Source organism: Sorex fumeus, unplaced genomic scaffold (genome assembly GCF_029834395.1).
Source record: "Sorex fumeus unplaced genomic scaffold, SorFum_2.1 ptg000122l, whole genome shotgun sequence".
Classification (NCBI taxonomy): Eukaryota; Metazoa; Chordata; class Mammalia; order Eulipotyphla; family Soricidae; genus Sorex; species Sorex fumeus.
This window is the reverse complement of record NW_026606179.1, coordinates 10,448,747-10,470,440: the sequence shown is the minus strand read 5'-3', so window position 1 is coordinate 10,470,440 and position 21,694 is coordinate 10,448,747. Positions and strand designations below refer to the sequence as shown.

At 53.5% G+C, this 21,694-nt stretch overlaps 2 protein-coding genes across 2 annotated transcripts; both read right to left on the bottom strand.

Moving 5' to 3' along the window:
* Positions 1-3,617: 3,617 nt before the first annotated feature.
* LOC130044124 (blarina toxin-like) lies at positions 3,618-7,535 on the bottom strand. The gene is made up of 5 exons (XM_056136720.1): positions 7,490-7,535; positions 6,099-6,279; positions 4,718-5,040; positions 4,146-4,288; positions 3,618-3,773 (listed from the first exon to the last, which is right to left on the bottom strand). The coding sequence occupies exons 1-5, from the start codon at positions 7,533-7,535 to the stop codon at positions 3,618-3,620; spliced, it is 849 nt and encodes a 282-aa protein (XP_055992695.1).
* Positions 7,536-15,340: 7,805 nt separating this feature from the next.
* LOC130043349 (blarina toxin-like) lies at positions 15,341-19,200 on the bottom strand. Its single transcript, XM_056135603.1, has 5 exons — positions 19,155-19,200; positions 17,757-17,937; positions 16,393-16,715; positions 15,871-16,010; positions 15,341-15,496 (listed from the first exon to the last, which is right to left on the bottom strand). The coding sequence occupies exons 1-5, from the start codon at positions 19,198-19,200 to the stop codon at positions 15,341-15,343; spliced, it is 846 nt and encodes a 281-aa protein (XP_055991578.1).
* Between the last annotated feature and the right edge of the window lie 2,494 nt (positions 19,201-21,694).

Genomic DNA, 21,694 nt, shown 5'->3' with positions numbered 1-21,694 from the left:
TCATGAATCTCTTTCCTCATGCTCTTCCACTGGTCTAGAAAGGTTGATCTGGCCTCCAGTGTCTTCAGCTTTGCATGGATAAGTACCAGCATAGGTTAAGGGGCACTTCCCCAGTCCCAGCCTCTCTTCTTTTTTTTTTATTTTTTTATAATTTTTTAAATTGAATCACCATGAGAGCAGTTACAAAGCTTTCTGGTTTAAGTCTCGGTTCATACAATGAAACACGCGTACCTTCACCAGTGCCCATTCTCCACCACCAAAAACCCCAGTATACCCCCCAACCCACACCCGCCTCCTACCTGTGGGGCAGATGATTTCCACATTGCTCTCACTCTACTTTGATTATTTCAATATTTTGACACCAGATCCACCATTATTATTTTTTTTATAATTTATTTATTTATTGAATCACTGTGGGAAAAGTTACAAGAGCTTTCAGGTTTAGGTCTCAGTCATGTAAATATCAAACACATTTCCCTTTACCAATACTTATTTTTCACCACGAAGAACCCCAATAGAACCCCACCTCCCACCCCTCCCAATTCCTGTGAGGCAGATGAGTTCTAGTTAACACTCTATCTACTTTGACTCGATTCATTGTTTCGATAAAAGATGCACCATTATTATTTAGAGTTTACGACCCCCCCCCCAAATCAGACATGCTGAAAAAGCGTTGTGAAATGATTTGCTTTCTACAGCTGGGTTTTAAGAATTAAATGATGTCCGCGGCCACGCGGTTTTGGTTTTCTGCTATTTTACTTATTAACCCTGGAAGTATTTCTATTAAAAGTTAGATAGTTAAGAGATTGGTTTCTGTGCTCTGGAGTCGTGGCCGTGCTGGAAAGCCGCTCGTGGGGGGCAACTGGTGACCTCGGTAGGGCGTGAAGGACGGACCGGAACGCCCCCCTTCCCATGAGGCCCCTGCCGCCCCTGACCCAAGGCTCAAACCTGCTGTCCACGAGGCTCCCTGGTGGCCGCCATCTTTCTTTCCAGAGAGGAGAGGGCGAATGGAGCAACACCCTTTCCCCTCCGGGCAGGCACGATGGCGCGGTTTAACACATAGTCCAATAGCTTTTCTGCTCCAAACGGCTGGTTTTCTGCGTTAAGTCCTTGAGCTTCTGGGGCCGTGGCCATGCCGGAGAGCCGCTCGTGGGGGGAAACTGGTGACCTCGGTAGGGCGTGAAGGACGGACCGGAACGCCCCCCTTCCCATGAGGTCCCTGCCGCCCCCACCCCTGGCTCAAACCTGCTGTCCACAAGGCTCCCTGGCGGCCGCCATCTTTCTTTCCAGAGAGGAGAGGGCGAATGGGGCAACACCCTTTCCCCTCCGGGCAGGCATGATGGTGCACAGACCCACCATTATTTGGGATTTTACCCCAACACTCAGATCTGCTGAAAAGGCAACAGTAGACAATTTGTTTTCCATTGCTGGTTATGAATAACATATGATGTCATATGGCTGCAGTTATGGCTGCGCGATATTGAAATTATGAAATTTTAACACTTAAATCTGGAGGGATTTCTGCCAAAACTGCTGGGTTCCGAGATTTGTTCCTGAGTCTCTGGGATCATGACCATTAAACAGCTCAATCAAGAGCCAGAAAGGCCGTTCATGGGCGGCAACTTGGGGTCTTGTTGGGACGGGGAGGAAAGGGCTGGCTCCACCCCCATCCCGTGAGGCCCCACGTGTCTCATCACTCAGGGCCCAAACCTGACTGCCCAGTGGCCTCTGGAGGATGGCAGTCACTGAGCTGCCTAGGGGGATCAGGTGGAGGGACAACACCCTTTCCCCCCTGGGGTGGCCTGGTGACAGTAACCTACTGCGGGGTCCGGACACATTTCTGCCAAAAGCCGCTGGGTTTTGAGATTTGTTTCTGAGTCTCTGGGATCAAGGCCGTTAAGCAGCTTGATCGGGAACCAGAGAGGCCATTCGAGTGCGATGACTGGGGTCTCACTGTGGTGGGGAGGAAAGGGCCAGCTCCACCCCCATCCCGTGAGGCCCCACGTGTCTCCTCCTTGAGGGCCCAAACCTGACTGTCCAATGGCCTCTGAAGGATGGTAGCCACCGAGCCACCTAGGGGGAGCAGGAGGAGGGACAGCACCCTTTGTCCCCTGGGGTGGTCTGATGACAGTAACCTACTGCGGGTCCGGAAGATTTCTGCCAAAAGCCACTGGGTTCCGAGATTTGTTTTTGAGTCTCTGGGATCATGGCCATTAAGCGGCTTGCCAGCCTCTCTCCTTGAGTCTGTTTGTGGCTTGGCAGTTGTGTGTCTCAAATTTTCAGTGTCTTTCTCTGGTGTGTTTGTTTTGAACATCTGTTTAGATCCCTGCTCTTCTTTCTCTCTTGGGTGCTCCCAGCTTTTCTTTCTCTTTTTCAGTAGGGGTGAGTGGGTGACTTTCCATCTGTCGTGTATGTGTGTGTGTGTGTGTGTGTGTGTGTGTGTGTACAGAGTATAGGCTTAGATGTCCTTTCTGTCTCTCTTCTGTGGGGTACAGTGTCCCTGCTAGCCTTATATCCATCTCTCGTCTCTGATTGGTGGCAGATTCTTGATTATCCTCATCCAGTTGCTCTTTGCAATAAATGAACTGTAAAGGCTGGGCTGGAAGCCACAGGCATCCCACATAGTGACCCTGTGCTGGGGCGCTTGCTCCCTGACACTGTGTTGATGAGAAGGGCTTTCTGCAGGAAGAGGGGTGGTCTCTGCAGGGAAGGGTGTGGTTTCAGTGAGGCAGGGGCCAGGGCTTTGGACAAACTTCCAGGAAGATCCTGGGAATGAGACTGAACCTAGGGTGAGTGGCGGGTCTGATGTCCAACCATGCATGCCCAGCCTTCGTCAATCTCCAACTGTTTAAACCACTTGGGCAAGGGACAGAGTGACACTACAGCTGGTAGAGCATATGCCTTGCACGCTGCTGAGTTGGGTTTGAACTCAGGCTGCCCATATGACCCCCCAAGTACTGCCAGGAATGATTCCAGAGGGCAGAGCCAGGAGTAAGCCTGAGCATCGCCAGGTGTGTCCTGCTCCTCCAAATAAATAAATAAATAAATAAATAAATAACTTCCTCAGACATGTGCATCAAAGGAAGGCCATCTACAGAGCTGTGGGCTTGGTGACCACAGTGAGCCCCCATTCAGAGCACTCATAACAGAATCCAGACTGCCCACAGAGGACGATTCAGGAAGCACACCCTGTCCCTGACCAGTCCACTCACTTTCTACACCTCCTCTGTACTCTCCTTTCGGCACCACACCCCGAGCTTCACGGGAAGCTGCTAATGCCCAGTGGGACCCAGCCTGCCCCCATGTGGTGACAAGGAACTCAGGAGGAAGCTCTTCATGGTGCTCCTCAACTTTCAGGCTGCCCAGGAGCTTCCAGGGCTGATGACAAACCCAGTGTCTCAGCTGTTCTCAGGGATCACTCCTGGAGGGATGGGGACCCAATGTGGTACAGGGGATTGAACCCAGGGCAGCCACATGCGAAGGAAGCACTTCTCACTGGACAGTCTCTCTGCCCTAGTATGTGAATCTTGACGTGAATAAGAAGGCCCCGAAACTTAATTTGAATTTGATTTTATTGTGGGTAAGGGGCTAGACTGGGCTGGGTTGGGGTGAGGTATTTAGCTGTGTGTCGCAATGATCTCCCGGATCCAGTTGATGTATGAGAATACTTTAACGTAGACTCCAGGCTTTTTCGGTTGAGCACATGGGGTAGAGCCCCAGGATGCGACTCCTTGAAATACCCCATCACAGATGAGTGGACCCCCGGAGTCACCCTATAGCACAGAGGGGAGTGGGAGGGAGAGGTCAGGAAGGGGGTCGGCTTGCAGAGCCCAGGAGCTCTCAGATGGGGACTCTCGGAGGCCACTGCCAGCAAAGGGGAAATGGAACATTGTCTCTGAGTGAGATTCCAGGAGCGGGGCAGTGGGCAAGTGCTGGCTAGGCTGGAGGGCACTTGTGGATTGGGGAGACAGGTCAGCGGGAAGAGCAGTGGCAGCCTTGTCGGGGACCCCAAGCCCTTCTAGCTGAGCTCCTGCTCACAGCTGTCTCGGTCTTGTGACCACTATGCATTTGAGGAAAAGGGGGATATGGGGACCGTTGGGGGGGTCAGATGCTGACTGGGGTTCCCTGGGGGATGGCAGGCTCACCGTGCAGCTATCCTTGCCGCCCTTCATATATCCAGCACACAGCATGACCTCAGTCATCTTAAACATGTGGACGCGGGAACATACATCATTGGACAGGAGCGTGAGATCCACACACTGGAGCTTCTCAGGACGAATGTTGGAATCTACAAGGCCAGAGAGACACTGTTTTTTTTCTTTTTGGGTCACATTTGGCGATGCTCACGGTTACTCCTGGCTCTGCACTCAGGATTTACTCCTGGCGGTGCTCGGGGGACCATATGGGATGCTGGGGATCGAACCCAGGTCAGCCGCGTGCAAGGCAAACACCCTACCAACAGTTCCATCACTCCAGCCTCCAGTGAGACACTATTTTGACGCTGCTTCCCCACTCTTCTTCCAGACTCAGAGTTCCCGCCACACCCTCACCCCTTCTCTCACCCCCTTTCCTCACCCAATCCCTTCATACTCAGAGGACCTCACTCTGTCCATCCTAAAGCCTTCACGCTGTCCCTAGACCCACAGGCTCTATTGCTTGGCCCCCCACAATCCGGCCCTCCACTTCCTGATTTGCAGAAGGGCTGTCCGTGTCATACTTTCATAGTTTGGATCGATGCTGCCCCAGCCAGAGGCATAACACATGCTCCCCACTTGGGGCTCCTGGGTGGGCAGGTCCAGAACCTGCACTGCAGGCGTTAGCTGAACAGGCTTCTCCAGGCGCAGCAGCATGAGGTCGTGGCTGAAATCCGCTCCAGAGAAGGTCTTATGGTAGTAGGTCCAGTTCATTTTGTTATTCTGCAGGAGGTTCCGGAGAGTCATGTTGTAGAGAGGGTGCGGGAAGCTGGCGCTGACCTGGGCTTCCTGGACTGTGCCATCATTTGAGAAACGGTCGTGAAGCCCCAACAAGACCTTATAATTGCTGAGGAGAGAGGATGGAGGGCAGAGGCAAAAGGCACTGTGAGGGAGACAGGCGAAGAATCTGAAAGAGAAAGCCTGTGGTGGGGGAAAAGAGAGAGAGAGAGAGGGAGAGAGAGAGAGAGACAGAGAGTCAGAGAGACAGAGAGACCGAGAGAGACAGAGCGAGAGAGAGAGAGTAAGAGGGAGAGAGAGACAGAGAGAAAGATGTAGAGAGAGACAGAGAGACGTACAGAGACAGAGAGGGAGGGAGGGAGAAGGAAGACAGATGCAGAGTTAGGAGGAAGAGAGCGCATGTGCAAAGATAAGAGCTAGAGAAAGTGAAGGACAGGGACAGGGACAAAGGGAACACAAGGGAGGATGGATGGGGGAGGGGCCGTGGTGGGTTGGACATGGCAAGTTAGTTAGAATCACAGAGCAAAGGGTTGAAGACGACAATGAGTCACAGAAAAGAAGCAGGGATGAGACCAAGACAGAACCTGACAGAACCAGGCCAGGGAGAACAAGGGAAACGGGTGGAGAAGGTAGACCTGTGGGCCACGGGGAGGAGGTTCTGGGCATAGCTGCAGCTTGCTGGGGGTCAGAGCCTCTACGAGGCAGGTGCCTGGCCCAAAGCTCCCAGCTCTGCCTCCTCTGGAACCATCTTCCCTGTCCTCCCCCATCCCTGTCCAGTGCCCCGGAAGGAATGACCACCCAGGATGGTAGGCTGAGGGGGATGAGAATTCCCATTTCCACACACTCTCTGTGGAGCCTGAGGACACACATGAACCAAAGCAGGGGGAAGTTACTCAGGAGGGCTGTGGGCAGAGGTAGTGAGGTTGAGACCCAGAGAGATGAATGAAATGAAGAAGAAATGAGAGAGAGTGAAGAAATGAGAAGAAGAAATGAGAGAGAGTGCGGGAGAGATGGAGAAAGAGATAGAGAGACAATACACAGGGGCAGAGAGATATGGGATTCCTAGTCACACGGGACAGGAACCCCTACAGCCAGAGCCCCAAAACTGACACAGTCACAAAAGGCACTGTTGTCCCCTGATTCAGCATGTCCCTTGTCCCCACTCACGTCTTTTTGCAGTGGGCTGCTGTGAGCACCCACTGGGGGTGCACGAGGACACCCCCACATATTCCATGGTGCTTGTCCGTGAGGGTCAGAAGTGCCTGCCAGGGCCGGGAATGTTTGTCACATTCCCAACCTCCTATAATCCGGGAATGGATCTGGACACCTGGATGCGGGGGTACAGCGCCTGTGGGGGTAACTCTGGGTTAGGGGTGCCATGGCAGGACAGGGAGAGGGGTCTTGACTGCTGGGCTGGGGGTCTGCATGTGGAACTGAGGTGAGGGCAGACAGTGCTGGGAGCACAGAGCCCCGCCACCACCAAACACGAGGAAGGAAAAGAGGCTGGGTCTTGGGCTTGAGGCTTCGGGGTGTTGGTCTGGGGGAGAAGAGACCCCCAGTGCTAAGTAGGGAGGTTTGGGAGAGCAGGAAGAATCCTTACAGAAAGTAGGGGAGCATATGGAGGAGTGAAGATAAGGTCGGGCACGTGATTGGGCTTTGGGGATTCTGAAAAGAATGCACCCTGGGCCATCAGGATGGGGGAATCTGGGGTTCCATGATTTGTGCCAGAAGGTACCAGCCAGCTCAGTCGGATGGGGAACTTGGGGTTTTGAGCCAATGCATGAAAAGAAAGGGGGGCTGGGGAGCGGGGTCCTATGAGGCAGGTATGGGATTTTCAGAGGGGACCCTGTGCCAGGATTGAAGGTGCTAGGGGTAGGGAAATCAGGAAGTCTTCCTGGGACCCTGATTCTTTCGGGGACTCACAGAAGACTCATTTCCATCTGGGCCTATGGCTTCACATGTTGGGGCCCTGGGGTCTTGTGGTGCAGGACCCCAAGGATGGTGAGGGATTTGGGACCCATGAGTGTCCTCCAAGGAGGTGCAGTTAAAGAGGGATTCAACTGGAGGAAAGATGGAAATTCTCCAGGAGAAGGAGCATGTGGTTTTGGGTTCTGGGAACTTTTGCAGGAGAGAATTTTCTAGATGGGGGGTTCCAGGGGAAAATGACAGAGAAACGATGATTTCCAGACCTCCCAGGATGGGTACCAGCTGATGGCAAGAACCAGACAGCAGTCAGGGAGGACTGGCAGGGCCCTTGGGTGGGGAATGGAGGGTCCAGCTTTAAGCCGGCAGGGGACGGGAGGAGTCCGGGGAGAGGAGGCCTTGGAGATCCTGAGGACAAGGATTAGGAAGGGAACAAAGTCCCAGAATCAATGCCATTTGGGGTGCTCCTAGGAAGAGTCAGGGTCCCCAGAGAGCCAAGGAAAACCCGGGGTCTGCCCCTGGGCAGAGCAGATGGGCGTGGATGAGCAAGGCACAGCATTCGGGCAGTTCCAGGAAGGAGGCAAGGGTAGAGGCTGCGAATCAGCGGCTGCTCCCCCCACCCCCCACCTGCTCACCCGTCCCCACTAGGGTCAGGGCCAGGCACAGGAGCAGGAAGCACATGGTGGCAGTGGCGTCCATCAGTGTCAAGCAGGTGGCAAGCTCGGAGCTGGGCAGGGATCAGCCCCCAGGCTTTAAGAACCTTTACCCCCTCCCCTCCAGGGCCCCTCCCAGTCTTGCCTGAACCCAGATGAAGCCTTGGCCCCCCCTCGGCTTCAGGACTGGAGACACCCCTTCCATCTCCGGTGGAGCATTGCAGGTGGTTCAGCTTTGCACTGTGGCTTGGCTGGTCCAGGCCGGCTGACCTTGACCGCTGGCTTTTTTCCTGGGGCTGCAGGCCAAGTGTGCAGGGCTGGAGCTCCCGGAGATGGGTTCTTGGGGCTGAGGCAGAGCCAGAGAAGGCGGGGAGGGGGCATCTGATGCTGGACCCTAGTCCCCAGCCCGGCAACTCGACAGGTGTGGGAGGTGTCGCACACCTTGTCCTGAGAGGCCCAGGGGACAGCAGGAACCACAGCAGCATGAGGTCGTGGTGGTAGCAGAGAGGTCCGGAGCCCGGGTGCAGGACGTCTGGCGCTGCCGTGTGCACGTGCTCAGATCTGGCGCACTTGTGCAGGGCTCGCCAAGGGCACTCCCAGGAGGCTGAGAGGTGGGGGCGAAGGAGAACACAAAGAGCGAGCTCAGGGCATCCAGGTGGCCCAAAGTCCCTCAGGAACCAAGAGGGACTATTCCAGCTTAGGGCTTGGGAGTCAACCTCGGGGAATAAGGGGATCTTGCGGTGCTCAGGATTGAGCCCCCAGTACCTGAATTCCTTCCCAACCTTTGACTTGTTTTCTTGGCCCTTTTGATTTCTGCTTTTATAAAAAACCCTTCCCTGTCACTAGCTGTCACAAGGGCTATTGCTTCTCTCCAGAACTGACTCTTGGCCCTGTGTCGCCCAACCCCTTACCCTTCAGGGACTCTGGGGGAGGGAAGGAGGCACCAGAAACAAGGCGTTCTAATGGCCTGACCGCTGACAGTCAGAAGGCGCAATTTCACACAGATGAACCATCAAAGTGTCCTGGGACGCTGGCATGGTGACAGAAAGGGGATGTATTCCATACAGAGGACACAAAGACTGAAGACTGAAATATTCCTCTGAATAAAATAGTTCAGCACAGCGGTAGGGCGCTTGCCTTACAAGTGGCCAACATGGCAGACCCGAGTTCGATTCCTCCGCCCCTCTTGGAGAGCCTGGCAAGCTACCCATGACGTACTCGATATACCAAACACAGTAACAACAAATCTCATGATGGAGACGTTACTGGGCCCGCTCAAGCAAATCAACGAACAACGGGAGGACCGTGACCATGAAAATAGTTCACATCATAGAATTCAAAGGGTTTGCAAACATATGCCCTGGTGGGTTTGAGCAATGCTACAGTGGGTAGGGCAGTGCCTTGCATGTGGCCAAGCTGGTTTTGAATCCTAGCACTCCCTGTGTTGCCACGAGCACTGCCAGGAGTAATTCCTGAACATTGTGGGGCATAGCCCTGTAACACACAAACAAACAAACAAACTACCGCAAAACACAACAACCTGCACACAGGGAAGAAAATTAGAGCATGAAAGACAAGGATAGATGACAAATAACTTCTGACTGCAAATGGGCGTTTGAGATGCATAGAATAAGACTGTTTAGTGTCTGTCGGGTGTTGGGTGGTATGGGCAGAAATAGAAGGGAAACTCTCAGTGTTGTATGGTTCAGTCAGAGGCTCAGAGGTGCAGAGACACGACACGTGAGAGGAATGAAGAAGCACAGCGGGCCAAGGCTTGCTCAGGGACCTAGCCCAGCTTTCACAGCCCCCTTTTATTTGATCTCCTATAGTAAACACCTCCATGAAATTTAAGAGAGCAGAAAGGATCAAAATAAAGATTGGGAGGTACAGGATGAGCATGTATCAAACTATACATTTCCCCCCCTGTTTAAGAAGCAAAGAGTTACAATCTCCAGGAAGGGAAGCATGGTCAGTTACAATTTCTGCGGGACGAAAACATAGTCCAGCACTAGGCCCCGCAGGTCATGAATTCCTCACACCTGGGGTCTGTGATAAATAGGAGGGGACATTTACATGTAAAGGTTAGCTAGGTCTGAGGTATGTGGGAAGGGGAGGGCTGCTTCTTTGTACAGAGAACTTGCTGATGCCAGAGAGTGGGCTTGGCCTTTTGTAGATCAGACTCACAAGCTTCAAATGGCCGACTTAGATCAAAGTGGGGTACTGGTTCTGCTTCCTGATTGCAGGGCAGCGTCCAAGGACCCAGTCTCATGATCTGGTTGGGCACCACCATGTCAGGACTTTATATTACAAGGGGCCTGTTGGGTAACATTGCTTTGTCCTTCAAGAAGCTTAGGCTTTATCTGGTTACACCCACCTCAGTGCTCCTGAAGCACTTCCACTTCCATTGTGTTTATCTGTAAACAGTCTTCCCTATGCTCTCCCACCCAGTTAATCAGCTTTCCCCTTAATCAGACTTTGTTAATTTGTAAGATCAGTTTCCCAGAAATCTATGATTTTATATGTATGAGTGAAATATTGCCTTTCTCCTCTCCTTATGCCTTATGAACAGTTTACTTTAAAGTAATATCCTTTTTGTATAGATACAGGAAGACCGTTAACATTATGCTTTGTAATTTAGGATTTGATTGGCCTTGAATATTATTCACTCCTGGGCATCTGCTTTCTCGACTTAAGCCTCAGTTGCCCATAGTTCCTAACACCCCAAAAGCAGGGTCCCGACGAGGGACTGAATGGACCCAGGGCAAGCAGTGAGCTACCCTGGCAGCGAAATGGGCCAGGCCAAAGTGCCACGATTCTTAACTATAAGTTAAGAGTTTGATCATGGACAAATGCTGTCATGATCCAAGGTAACGACAAGACTAGGATCCTGCTAGGGGTGGGAAAGACTATCTGGCCTGAACACCGTAGTCTGAGATCGAGATGGCCCTAGGAGAGCAATTCTATAAGTTTAAGATATTTCTTACTGTATCCATACAAAATGATTTATATAATATTTTATATGCTTGTCGGACAAGGAGAGGAGAGGCACGCCCATGGAATTCTGCTCTAGGGTGGGTCCTCCTGCTAAGGAAGGATCTGTCCTAGGAGCGGTCTTCCCTGAGGCTAAGATTTCTACCCCTGTTCATCTCCACCCCTATTGATTGTGACCACACCTATGTCATTGTCTTCCCGAATTGCTCTTGGAGGGGGATATAGGGACAGTAGATTGGGCAAAAGGGAGGGATAGAGAGACGGAGGAGAAGAGGAAGGAATCAGAATAAACTACGACTAATACCAACCAGCCTGGCCCTCGTTCCTTCCTCCGCCTGACCATCGCCATCGACCTCTCCGGGGTGGTAGAAGGGTGAGACTACCGAACGCGGGTGGCGGGAGAGATAGAGCCGCCGCCGTGTGGGTGCCGAGCCCCCCTATACTTGTGTGAGTTTACACAGGGGCCTCTCCATAGTAGAGTAAATTCCACGGCCTCTGCTCTTTATGTACTTACTGAGTGTTGCTATGCTCACTAACTGTCTTAACGTGTCTCTCAGTGATGGCTCACCGGTTGGTTGTCTGGTGAGGTGAGCGTGGGGAGTGATCTTGTGCAGACTGAATGTGAATTCTAGGGTGGCTGCCCGAGCCACCTACATCTTGGACAGTCCTTGTGTGTGTGTTTCTCTCTTTATGTGTTTGTCTCCCTGTATGTTCATTCTCTATGGCCAACCATGGGAAGGAGGTCGAAGGTGCCAATCTGATTGGCATTAGACAACCCAGCCAGGAGCGACCTCAAGCCAGAGCAGAAAGAGAAATTCTGACCACCTGCAGTTGAAGCCACCCTCAAAAGAGTCACAACATAATAAATGCAGAAATACTCCTTACCCATTTCTCTGCCCCACCAACCTGTGATCCCAACTCCCAGGGACATGCCAGCCCTCATAATCCACCCTCCACACTGGGTGGGGCCGGCACCTTGTAAATTCAGGTATTCTGTTTGCTGTTCCCTTCTTCTGTCATCCAAACCACCTTTGATACTGCTGTAGAATCTGGAGTGGGTGAGATCTCTGAGTCAGGGGACAGTAAACTATGCGGGGAGGGGTGGAGAGGAACTAATGGACCGTGTCTGCAAGAGCAGAGGCAGGAGTGAGGCTGCCCCGAGCCAGCCCAGAGCAGCCCAGCAAGAGGAAGACCAGATCCACTCCTGCCCTGAAGGTGAAGCTGCAGTGTCCCAGGTCGCACAGGCATCAAAGCTCTGGCCTCTCGTGCAGTTTCTGCCTCGCTAATGATCAAATCTTGACACCGTTATGTCCGCCTGAGTATGAATATGATATCCTGAGTGCCACAGATGACCCCGAGCACCAGAAAGAGGAGCTCTAGAGCACAGAGCTAGATACGGCTCTTGAGCACAACTGGGTGCGCACCCAAACAGAAAAGTAAAGAATAAAACTGAAGCTGGGGGAAGAGCATTTGATTCTGGGGGAGCTGGCAAACCGTGTGGAATTTGAGAGAAGGGGACACGGGACACTCTGGATGAAAAAGACTCCAACGGCGGTGGAGAGGCAGCTCAGCTGTAGGCATGTTGGGTCTGAAATCTTGGGTGAGACCCTAGGAAAGCAGAGAGTGACACAGACAGAGTAACAGACAGAGGCAGACAGACAGGCAGGACAAGGAAAAGAGAATCCAGGAACAACAGGGTTGAGGCAGAGTTAGGAGAGTTGGAGGAGGGTCAGTGTGTCCATAGCTGGAGACCAAGGTCCAGGGAGAGGCTGGGTTAGGTCTGTGGAGACAGGAGCTCCCACGCAGTCCACTGGGGATGAGAGAGTGTTTCGGGACCAAGTGGAAGATGCTGGGTGTGGGAATCTGTGCACCCAAGGGATTGGGAATCTGGGAGGAAAATCAGTCGGGGGCTAGGGAGTGAGATTGGAGGGGTCCAACTGGGGCAGAAGAGGGACCTTCACCCAATTCATGATTCATTCATTCTATTCTCTTCCGAGACATCAGCCGAAGCCTAGTGCCCCCTCCAAAGTGTGGCCTCTCCTCATTGCCTCCTTCCTGCTGGAGTCTGCAGGTGTGTGTGTGTGTGTGTGTGTGTGTGTGTGTGTGTGTGTGTGTATCGGTAATAGGAATTGGGTGCCCTCTATCTTAGGACATCCATGTTTTCTTGGGTCATCATCCCCCACTACACCCTGATATTCTACACCACCCCAAAGTATCTTGGGAGGAGAGCAGAGGCATTCTGAGGCCCGTGTCCCATGAGACCTCTCCCAGTCCTGGGCTTAAAGCTCAGGGGTTGCCCCTTCCTCTCTGACTAGCCTGGAGAAAAGTGAATCCACTTCTCTAGGCCTTTCTCTTGGATTCGCCATCCCAATTCAAGGTAGGGATATCCCTCTGGATAAAACAGTTCAGATCTTAGAGCGGGAGGGGTTTGCATTTTGCAACCAGGAAAGACTAGAAGAGATGACAAGTATCTTCTGGCTGTAGATGTGCACCAGGCAAGCACAGAATAAGACTTTAGGGCCTTTCTGGTGGGTGGAAGATAAATGAGTTTCGGGGGTGGGCATTGGTGGACAGAGTGGCCACTGAGAAGGGGTCTGTGTTGAAACATTGTATTCTTGGAACCCAAATTGAATAAGTTTGTAGGTTTTATTTTCTTTTGGGTCACACCCAGCAATGCTCAGGGGTTACTCCTGGCTCTGCACTCAGGTATCACTCCAGGGGGTGCTATGGGATGCCGGAGATTGAACGGGGATTGAACCCGTTGGGTTGGCTGCGTGCAAGGAAAACACCCTCCCCACTATACTATCACTCTGGCCCCATCTTTGTAGTTTTACAGTGACTAAGTTAAAAATTAAAAATTATAATAAACTAAAAATACGTTTTAGGGCCTTTTATGTGTAGGGGCACCATGGATAAAATTGGAATAAGAAACTACTCATGGCTTACTCTGGCAGAAGGGTGTCTTCTGATCGCTGTGTAGAATCCCCGGCCCCTGCTCTCCGTGTGCCTGTCCTTGATGTGCTCACTAAATGCCATCAATGTGCCCATCGACACGCATTCCCCTGTTGTGAGCCTGGTGGGGGTGAATGAGTGATACTATATTGAATAAATGGTAGCTGAGGGTTTGCTTTGGGATGAGTGGGGGTGACAGGGAGGCTCTGAAGACTGTGGGCAATACTTTGAGTTGACTGTGATGGACTCAGGTTGATATTGTGAGTGAAAGTAAGTAACTTTGAGGGTACCTGTAGCAAAACTTTGTGGGAGGAGGGTGGTGTCTGTTGGGTTGTTCACAGTTGTCAGTAAAGTGAATTTGGAGGTAACCTAGGAAAGTTTTGGGAATGGTTCTGAGACATTGCCCTCCCCAGGTTCTCATCCATGAGTCTGGGTTCCTGTGTCGGCTGGCCATAAGGTTACTGCTCCTTCATCCTGACACTGGTAAGTGCCGGCATGGGTGAAGGAGCTCCTCCCCTGGCTGGGCCTCTCTCCTTGGGTGTCTTTGTCTTTGTGGCTTTGGGGTGGTACCTCTCATATTTTCGGTGTCTCTCCACTGGGTCTGTTTGTGAATGTCTGTTCTGATTTCTGCTCTGCTGTCTTGGGTTCTCTCAGTTGCTCTTTCTCTTTGGCAGGCGGGGAGGTTGGGTGCCTTTCTGGTAGTCGTGTGTGTGTGCGCGCTTGCACAGGCGCGTACTGCATGCACGGAGTTTGGCTGAGGATGTCTCTTCTCTCTTCTTTTGAGGGCCCCCGTGTCCCTGCCATCTGCCGCTGGCTTCTTGTTGGTGCCAAGGTTCCTGATTATCCTCAGCCAGATGCTCTTTGGGATGAACTGTGAAACGCTGAGTGGCACAGGCATCCCTCTTAGTGACCCTGTGCTGGGGCATCTGCTCACTGACACTGTGTGTTGGCAAGGACAGGTCCTCTGCAGAAAGGGGCGTGGCCTCTGCAGGAAGAGACGTGGTCTTGTCAGGAAGGGGTGTGGTCTCGGCCGGACAGAGATGGGACCTGTGGCAAACTCCTGGAAGGCCCTGGGCCGGGTGGGGTGAGCCCGAGGGAGAGCTGAGCATCTGCTGTTAAACCTATCAAGCCTGACCTTTGAGGATCTCTAAACTATTTAAACCACTTGGGCAGGGTCAGAGCGCATGATCAGGACACAGTTGACTTGGGTCTTGGCATCCCATATCATCCTCAAGCATTGCCTGGGGTCATTTCTGAGTGCAGAGCCAGAAGTAATCCCTGAGAATGGCTGGGTGTATAAATAAATGAATAAATTTCAAAAAATGAAACCTCAGATATGTGTAGTGAGAGAAGGCTGTCCACGGAACTGTGGGCTGAGTGACCACAGTGAGCCTCCATGCAGAGCACTTGTAACAGAGTCCAGACTGCACACAGAGGACAACCCAGGAAGCATATGCTGTCCCTCTCTACACCTCTCTCACTACACCTCCTCTGTACTCTCCTTTAGGCATCACACCTGAGCTTCCCTGGAAGCTGCTAATGCCCAGTGGGAACCAGCCTGCCCCCATGTGGTGACAAGGAACTCAGGAGGAAGCTCTTCATGGTGCTCCTCAACCTTCATGCTGACCGGGAGCTTTCTGGGATGGTGACAAACCCGGTGTCCCAGCTGTACTCAGGGATCACTCCTGGAGGGATGGGGACCAATGTGGTACAGGGGATTGAGCCCAGGGTGACCACATGCAAAAGCGCCACGGGGAGGCGCTTTTCACTGGATAATCTCTCTGCCCTAGGATGTGCATCTTAAAATGAGTGAGGAAGCTCTGAAACTTGATTTGAATTTGATTTTATTGTGGCTAAGGGGCTACGCTGGCCTGGGTTGGGGTGAGGTATTTAGCTGTGTGTTGCAATGGTCTCCCGGATCCAGTTGATGTATGAGAATACTTTGACATAGACTCCAGGCGTATTTGGTTGAGCACATGGGGTAGAGCCCCAGGATGCGACTCCTTGAAATACCCCATCACAGATGAGTGGACCCCCGGAGTCACCCTATAGCACAGAGGGGAGTGGGAGGGAGAGGTCAGGAAGGGGGTCGGCTTGCAGAGCCCAGGCACTCTCAGATGGGGACTCTCGGAGGCCACTGCCAGCAAAGGGGAAATGGAACACTGTCTCTGAGTGAGATTCCAGGAGCGGGGCAGTGGGCAAGTGCTGGCTAGGCTGGAGGGCACTTGTGGATTGGGGAGACAGGTCAGCGGGAAGAGCAGTGGCAGCCTTGTCGGGGACCCCAAGCCCTTCTAGCTGAGCTCCTGCTCACAGCTGTCTCGGTCTTGTGACCACTATGCATTTGAGGAAAAGGGGGATATGGGGACCCTTGGGGGGGGTCAGATGCTGACTGGGGTTCCCTCGGGGGATGGCAGGTTCACCTTGCAGCTATCCTTGCCACCCTCCATGTGTCCAGCACACAGCATGAATTCAGTAATCTTATACATGTGGACGTGGGAACATACATCATTGGACAGGAGCGTGAGATCCACACACTGGAGCTTCACAGGACGGATGAAATCTACAAAGGATAGAGAGACAACTTTTTTTCTTTTTGGATCACATCTGGCGATGCTCGGGGGACCATATGGGATGCTGGGGATCGAACCCAGGTCAGCCGCATGCAAGGCAAACACCTTACCCATTGTGCTATGGCTCTAGCCCCTTAGAGATACTATTTTGGGCCTGCTTCTCCACCTTCTTCCAGACCCAGAGCTCCCGCCACACCCTCACCCCTTCTCTCACCCGTTTTCCTTACCCCATCCCTTCATACTCAGAGGACCTCATTCCTCCTGTCATCCCTAACCCTTCACCTTGTCCCTAGACCCACAGGCTCTATTGCTTGGCCCCCCACAATCCGACCCTCCACTTCCTAACTTGCAGAAGGGCTGTCCGTGTCATACTTGCATAGTTTGGATTGATGCTGCCCCAGCCAGAGGCATAACACATGCTCCCCACTTGGGGCTCCTGGGTGGGCAGGTCCAGGACCTGCACTGCAGGCGTTAGCTGAACAGGCTTCTCCAGGCGCAGTAGCATGAGGTCGTGGCTGAAATCCGCTCCAGAGAAGGTCTTATAGTAGTTGGCCCAATTCATTTCGCTACTCTCCAGGAGGTTCCGGAGAGTCATGTTGTAGAGAGGGTGCGGGAAGCTGGCGCTGACCTGGGCTTCCTGGACTGTGCCATCATTTGAGAAACGGTCGTGAAGCCCCAACAAGACCTTATAATTGCTGAGGAGAGAGGATGGAGGGCAGAGGCAAAAGGCACTGTGAGGGAGACAGGCGAAGAATCTGAAAGAGAAAGCCTGTGGTGGGGGAAGAGAGAGAGAGAGAGAGAGAGAGAGAGAGAGAGACAGAGAGACAGAGAGACAGAGAGAGACAGAGAGAGACAGAGGGAGAGAGTAAGATGTAGAGAGAGACAGAGAGACGTACAGAGACAGAGAGGGAGGGAGGGAGGAGGAAGAAAGATGCAGAGTTAGGAGGAAGAGAGAAGAGAGCGCGTGTACAAAGATGAGAGCTAGAGAAAGTGAAGGACAGGGACAGGGACAAAGGGAGGGACACAAGGGACAGGGACAAAGGGAGGGACACAAGGGAGGATGGATGGGGGAGGGGCCGCGGTGGGGTAGACATGGCAAGTTAGTTAGACTCACAGAGCAAAGGGTTGAAGACGACAATGAGCCACAGAAAAGAAGCAGGGGTGAGAGACCAAGACAGAACCTGACAGAACCAGGCCAGGGAGAACAAGGGAAACGGGCGGAGAAGGTAGACCTGTGGGCCACGGGGAGGAGGTTCTGGGCATAGTTGCAGCTTGCTGGGGGTCAGAGCCTCTACGAGGCAGGTGCCTGGCCCAAAGCTCCCAGCTCTGCCTCCTCTGGAACCATCTTCCCCTGTCCTCCTCCATCCCTGTCCAGTGCCCCTGGAAGGAACGACCACCCAGAATGGCAGGCTGGGGGGGGGGGATGAGAATTCCGATTTCCACACATTCTCTGGGGACCCTGAGGACCCACTTGAACCATAGCAGGGGGAAGGTGCTCAGGAAGGCTGTGGGCAGAGGTAGTGAGGTTGAGACCCAGAGAGATGGAAGGGAAGAAGAAATGAGAGAGAGTGTGGGAGAGATGGAGAAAGAGATAGAGAGACAATACACAGGGACAGAGAGATATGGGATTCCTAGTCACATGGGACAGGAACCCCTATAGTCAGAGCCCCAAAACTGGCACAGCCACAAAAGGCACTGTTGTCCCCTGATTCTGCATGTCCCCTGTCCCCACTTACTCTTTTTTTAAGTGGGCCGCTGTGAGCACCCACTGGGGATGCACGAGGACACCCCCACATATTCCATGGTGCTTGTCCGTGAGAGTCAGAAGTGCCTGCCAGGGCCGGGAATGTTTGTCACATTCCCAACCTCCTATAATCCGGGAATGGATCTGGACACCTGGATGCGGGGGTACAGCGCCTGTGGGGGTAACTCTGGGTTAGGGGTGCCATGGCAGGACAGGGAGAGGGGTCTTGACTGCTGGGCTGGGGGTCTGCATGTGAAACTGAGGTGAGGGCAGACAGTGCTGGGAGCACAGAGCCCCGCCACCGCCAAAGACGAAGAAGGAAAAGAGGCTGGGTATTGGGCTTGGGGCTTCGGGGTGTTGGTCTGGGGAGAAGAGACCCCCCAGTGCTAAGAAGGGAGGTTTGGGAGAGCAGGAAGAATCCTCACAGAAAGTAGGGGAGCATATGGAGGAGTAAAGATCAGGTCGGGCACGTGATCAGGCTTTGGGAATTCTGAAAAGAATGCACCCTGGGCCATCAGGAAGGAGCATGCAGACGGGGGAATCTGGGGTTCCATGATTTGTGCCAGAAGGTGCCAGCCAGCTCAGTCGGATGGGGAACTTGGGGTTTTGAACCAATGCATGAAAAGAAAGGGGGGCTGGGGAGCGGGGTCCTATGAGGCAGGAGTAGGGTTTTCAGAGGGGGCCCCAGGCCAGGATTGAAGGTGCTTTGGGTAGAGAAATCAGGAAGTCTTTCTGGGACCCTGATTCTTGGGGTACTTACAGAAGACACATTTCCGGTCTGGGTCTATGGCCTCACATATTGGGGCCCTGGGGGCTTGTGGTGCAGGACCACAGGGATGTTGAGGGATTTGGGGCCCATGGGTGTCCTACATGACGGTGCAGTTAAGGAGGGATTCAACTGGAGGAAAGATGGAAGCAGGGGAAGGAGCATGTGGTTTTGGATTCTTGGGGCTTTTGCAGGAGAGAAGTTTCTAGATGGGGGTTCCAGGGGAGAATGACAGAGAAACGATGATTTCCAGACCTCCCAGGATGGGTACCATCTGATGGCAAGAACCAGACAGCAGTCAGGGAGGACTGGCAGGGCCCTTGGGTGGGGAATGGAGGGTCCAGCTTTAAGCCGGCAGGGGACTGGAGGAGTCTGGGGAGAGGAGGCCTTGGAGATCCTGAGGACAAGGATTAGGAGGGGAACAAAGTCCCAGAATCAATGCCATTTGGGGTGCTCCTAGGAAGAGTCAGGGTCCCCAGAGAGCCAAGGAAAACCCGGGGTCTGCCCCTGGGCAGAGCAGATGGGCGTGGATGAGCAAGGCACAGCATTCGGGCAGTTCCAGGAAGGAGGCAAGGGTAGAGGCTGCGAATCAGCGGCTGCTCACCCCACCCCCCACCTGCTCACCCGTCCCCACTAGGGTCAGGGCCAGGCACAGGAGCAGGAAGCACATGGTGGCAGTGGCGTCCATCAGTGTCAAGCAGGTGGCAAGCTCGGAGCTGGGCAGGGATCAGCCCCCAGGCTTTAAGAACCTTTACCCCCTCCCCTCCAGGGCCCCTCCCAGTCTTGCCTGAACCCAGATGAAGCCTTGGCCCCACCTCGGCTTCAGAACTGGAGACACCCCTTCCATCTCCGGTGAAGCACTGCAGGTGGTTCAGCTTTGCTCTGTGGCTTGGCTGGGCCAGGCCGGCTGACCTTGACCGCTGGCTTTTTTCCTGGGGCTGCAGGCCAAGTGTGCAGGGCTGGAGCTCCCGGAGATGGGTTCTTGGGGCTGAGGCAGAGCCAGAGAAGGCGGGGAGGGGGCATCTGATGCTGGATCCTAGTCCCCAGCCCGGCAACTCGACAGGTGTGGGAGGTGTCGCACACCTTGTCCTGAGAGGCCCAGGGGACAGCAGGAACCACAGCAGCATGAGGTCATGGTGGTGGCAGAGAGGTCCGGAGCCCGGGTGCAGGACGTCTGGCGCTGCCGTGTGCACGTGCTCAGATCTGGCGCACTTGTGCAGGCTGTGCTCACCAAGGGGCACTCCCAGGAGGCTGAGAGGTGGGGGTGAAGGAGAACACAAAGAGCGAGCTCAGGGCATCAAGGTGGCCCAAAGTCCCTCAGGAACCAAGAGGGACTATTCCTGCTTAGGGCTTGGGAGTCAACCTCGGGGAATAAGGGGATCTTGCAGTGCTCAGGATCAAGCCTCCAGTACCTGAATTCCTTCCCAACCTTTGACTTGTTTTCTTGGCCCTTTTGATTTCTGCTTTTATAAAAAACCCTTCCCTGTCACTAGCTGTCACAAGGGCTATTGCTTCTCTCCAGAACTGACTCTTGGCCCTGTGTCGCCCAACCCCTTACCCTTCAGGGACTCTGGGGGAGGGAAGGAGGCACCAGAAACAAGGCGTTCTAATGGCCTGACCGCTGACAGTCAGAAGGCGCAATTTCACGCAGATGAACCATCAAAGTCGGTGAGATTTCTGAGTCAGGGGACAGTAAACTGTGCGGGGAGGGGTGGAAAGGAACTAATGGACCGTGTCTGCAAGAGCAGAGGCAGGAGTGAGGCCGCCCCGAGCCAGTCCAGAGCAGCTCAGCAAGAGGAAGGCCAGATCCACTCCTGCCCTGAAGGTGAAGCTGCAGTATCCCAGATCACATTAAAGTCTGTCCTCCCATGCAGTTGCTGCCTTGCTAATGATCAAATCCTGACACCGTTATGACCCCCTGAGCATGAATATGATATCCTGAGTGCCACAGATGACCCCGAGCACTAGAAGGAGGAGCACAGAGCTAGATATGGCTCTTGAGCACTCCTGGGGTGCCCCCCCCCCCAAATAAAAAGTAAAGAATAAAACTGAAGCCGGGGAAGCAGTACTTGATTCTGGGGTTTCAAGCAAACCGTGAGGAATTTGAGGAAAGAGGATGGGGTCACTCTGGGTGTTCAGGACCCCAAGGGGTCAATGAGCCAGCTCTGTCATGAGCTTGCCAGGTCTGAAACCCTGGGTGAGACTCCAGCACTGCTATGAAAGGAGAGAGAGCAGGAGACACACACACACACACACACACACGCACGCACGCACGCACGCACGCACACACACACACACAGAGGGGAGGAAGGGAGGAGAGGGAGCGAGGAGGGGGTGATAGGGAAAGAGAAGGAAGACATAGACAGGGAGAGAGAGGGAGAGTGAGGGGAGAGAGAGAAACATAAGACAAATGAGACAAAGGGTCTCTGTGGGCAGCAGAGAAGCAGTATCAGGGGGTTGGAGGAGGGACAGTGTGTTCATGGCTGGAGCCCATGAAGCCAGAGCAAGATCTGGGGACATAGGACCCTGAAGTCAGGGTTCTGGGGATAAGGGAGTGTTCCGGGAATGAGTGGAAGATGCTGGGTGCGGGAGTCTGCGGCGCCCCAGGGGTCAGGAATATAAGCGGAAACGTACCTGTGGCTGGGCTGTGAGAAGGGGGATCCTTGTCCAATTCATGATTCATTCACTCCTCCGTCCCCAGACACCAGTCCAGGCCCTTCTGCTCCTCAGTGTGGCTCCTCCTCGATGCCTCCCTCCTCTGGTATCTGCAGGTGAGTAGGTCATGGTGAGAGGGACTGGGTTCCTCCATCCCAGCACATCCATGGCTTGCTCTGGGGCAGCTGTGCTGCTGAGCAGCTGAGCAGCTACCGTGTCCCCTGAAGCCTCTCCTAAAACTGGGCTTAAGCTCTGCAGCCTTGAGAAGATGAATTCACCTCTCTACCTTCCCATTAAGCCAGCCTACCTGGGACAATGATAGTGACCAGGTCACAGTCATATCAAAGAGCTGTGGCAAGCTCCTTCTGTATGGCTGTGTCATACATGACTTGACTGTGTTGGGGGTGTATTTGTGTGGGCATGGGAACGGACCAGATTCTTTATTTGCGTGGAACCACACCCAGCGACAGTCAGGGGTAACTCCTTGCTCTGCACTCAGGAATTACTCC

Excerpts from the sequence above, each read along its gene's own strand:
- LOC130044124 (XM_056136720.1), bottom strand. The coding sequence starts at position 7,535 with ATGTGCTTCCTGCTCCTGTGCCTGGCCCTGACCCTAGTGGGGACGG. Across the intron at positions 5,041-6,098 it reads GCAGCCCACTGCAAAAAGAC|CAATTATAAGGTCTTGTTGG; the intron begins GTGAGTGGGGAC and ends CTCTCTCCTCAG. Across the intron at positions 4,289-4,717 it reads CATCGATCCAAACTATGAAA|ATTCCAACATTCGTCCTGAG; the intron begins GTATGACACGGA and ends CTGGCCTTGTAG.
- LOC130043349 (XM_056135603.1), bottom strand. The coding sequence starts at position 19,200 with ATGTGCTTCCTGCTCCTGTGCCTGGCCCTGACCCTAGTGGGGACGG. Across the intron at positions 16,011-16,392 it reads CATCAATCCAAACTATGCAA|ATTTCATCCGTCCTGTGAAG; the intron begins GTATGACACGGA and ends TATCCTTTGTAG. Across the intron at positions 15,497-15,870 it reads GTGGCAAGGATAGCTGCAAG|GGTGACTCCGGGGGTCCACT; the intron begins GTGAACCTGCCA and ends TCTGTGCTATAG.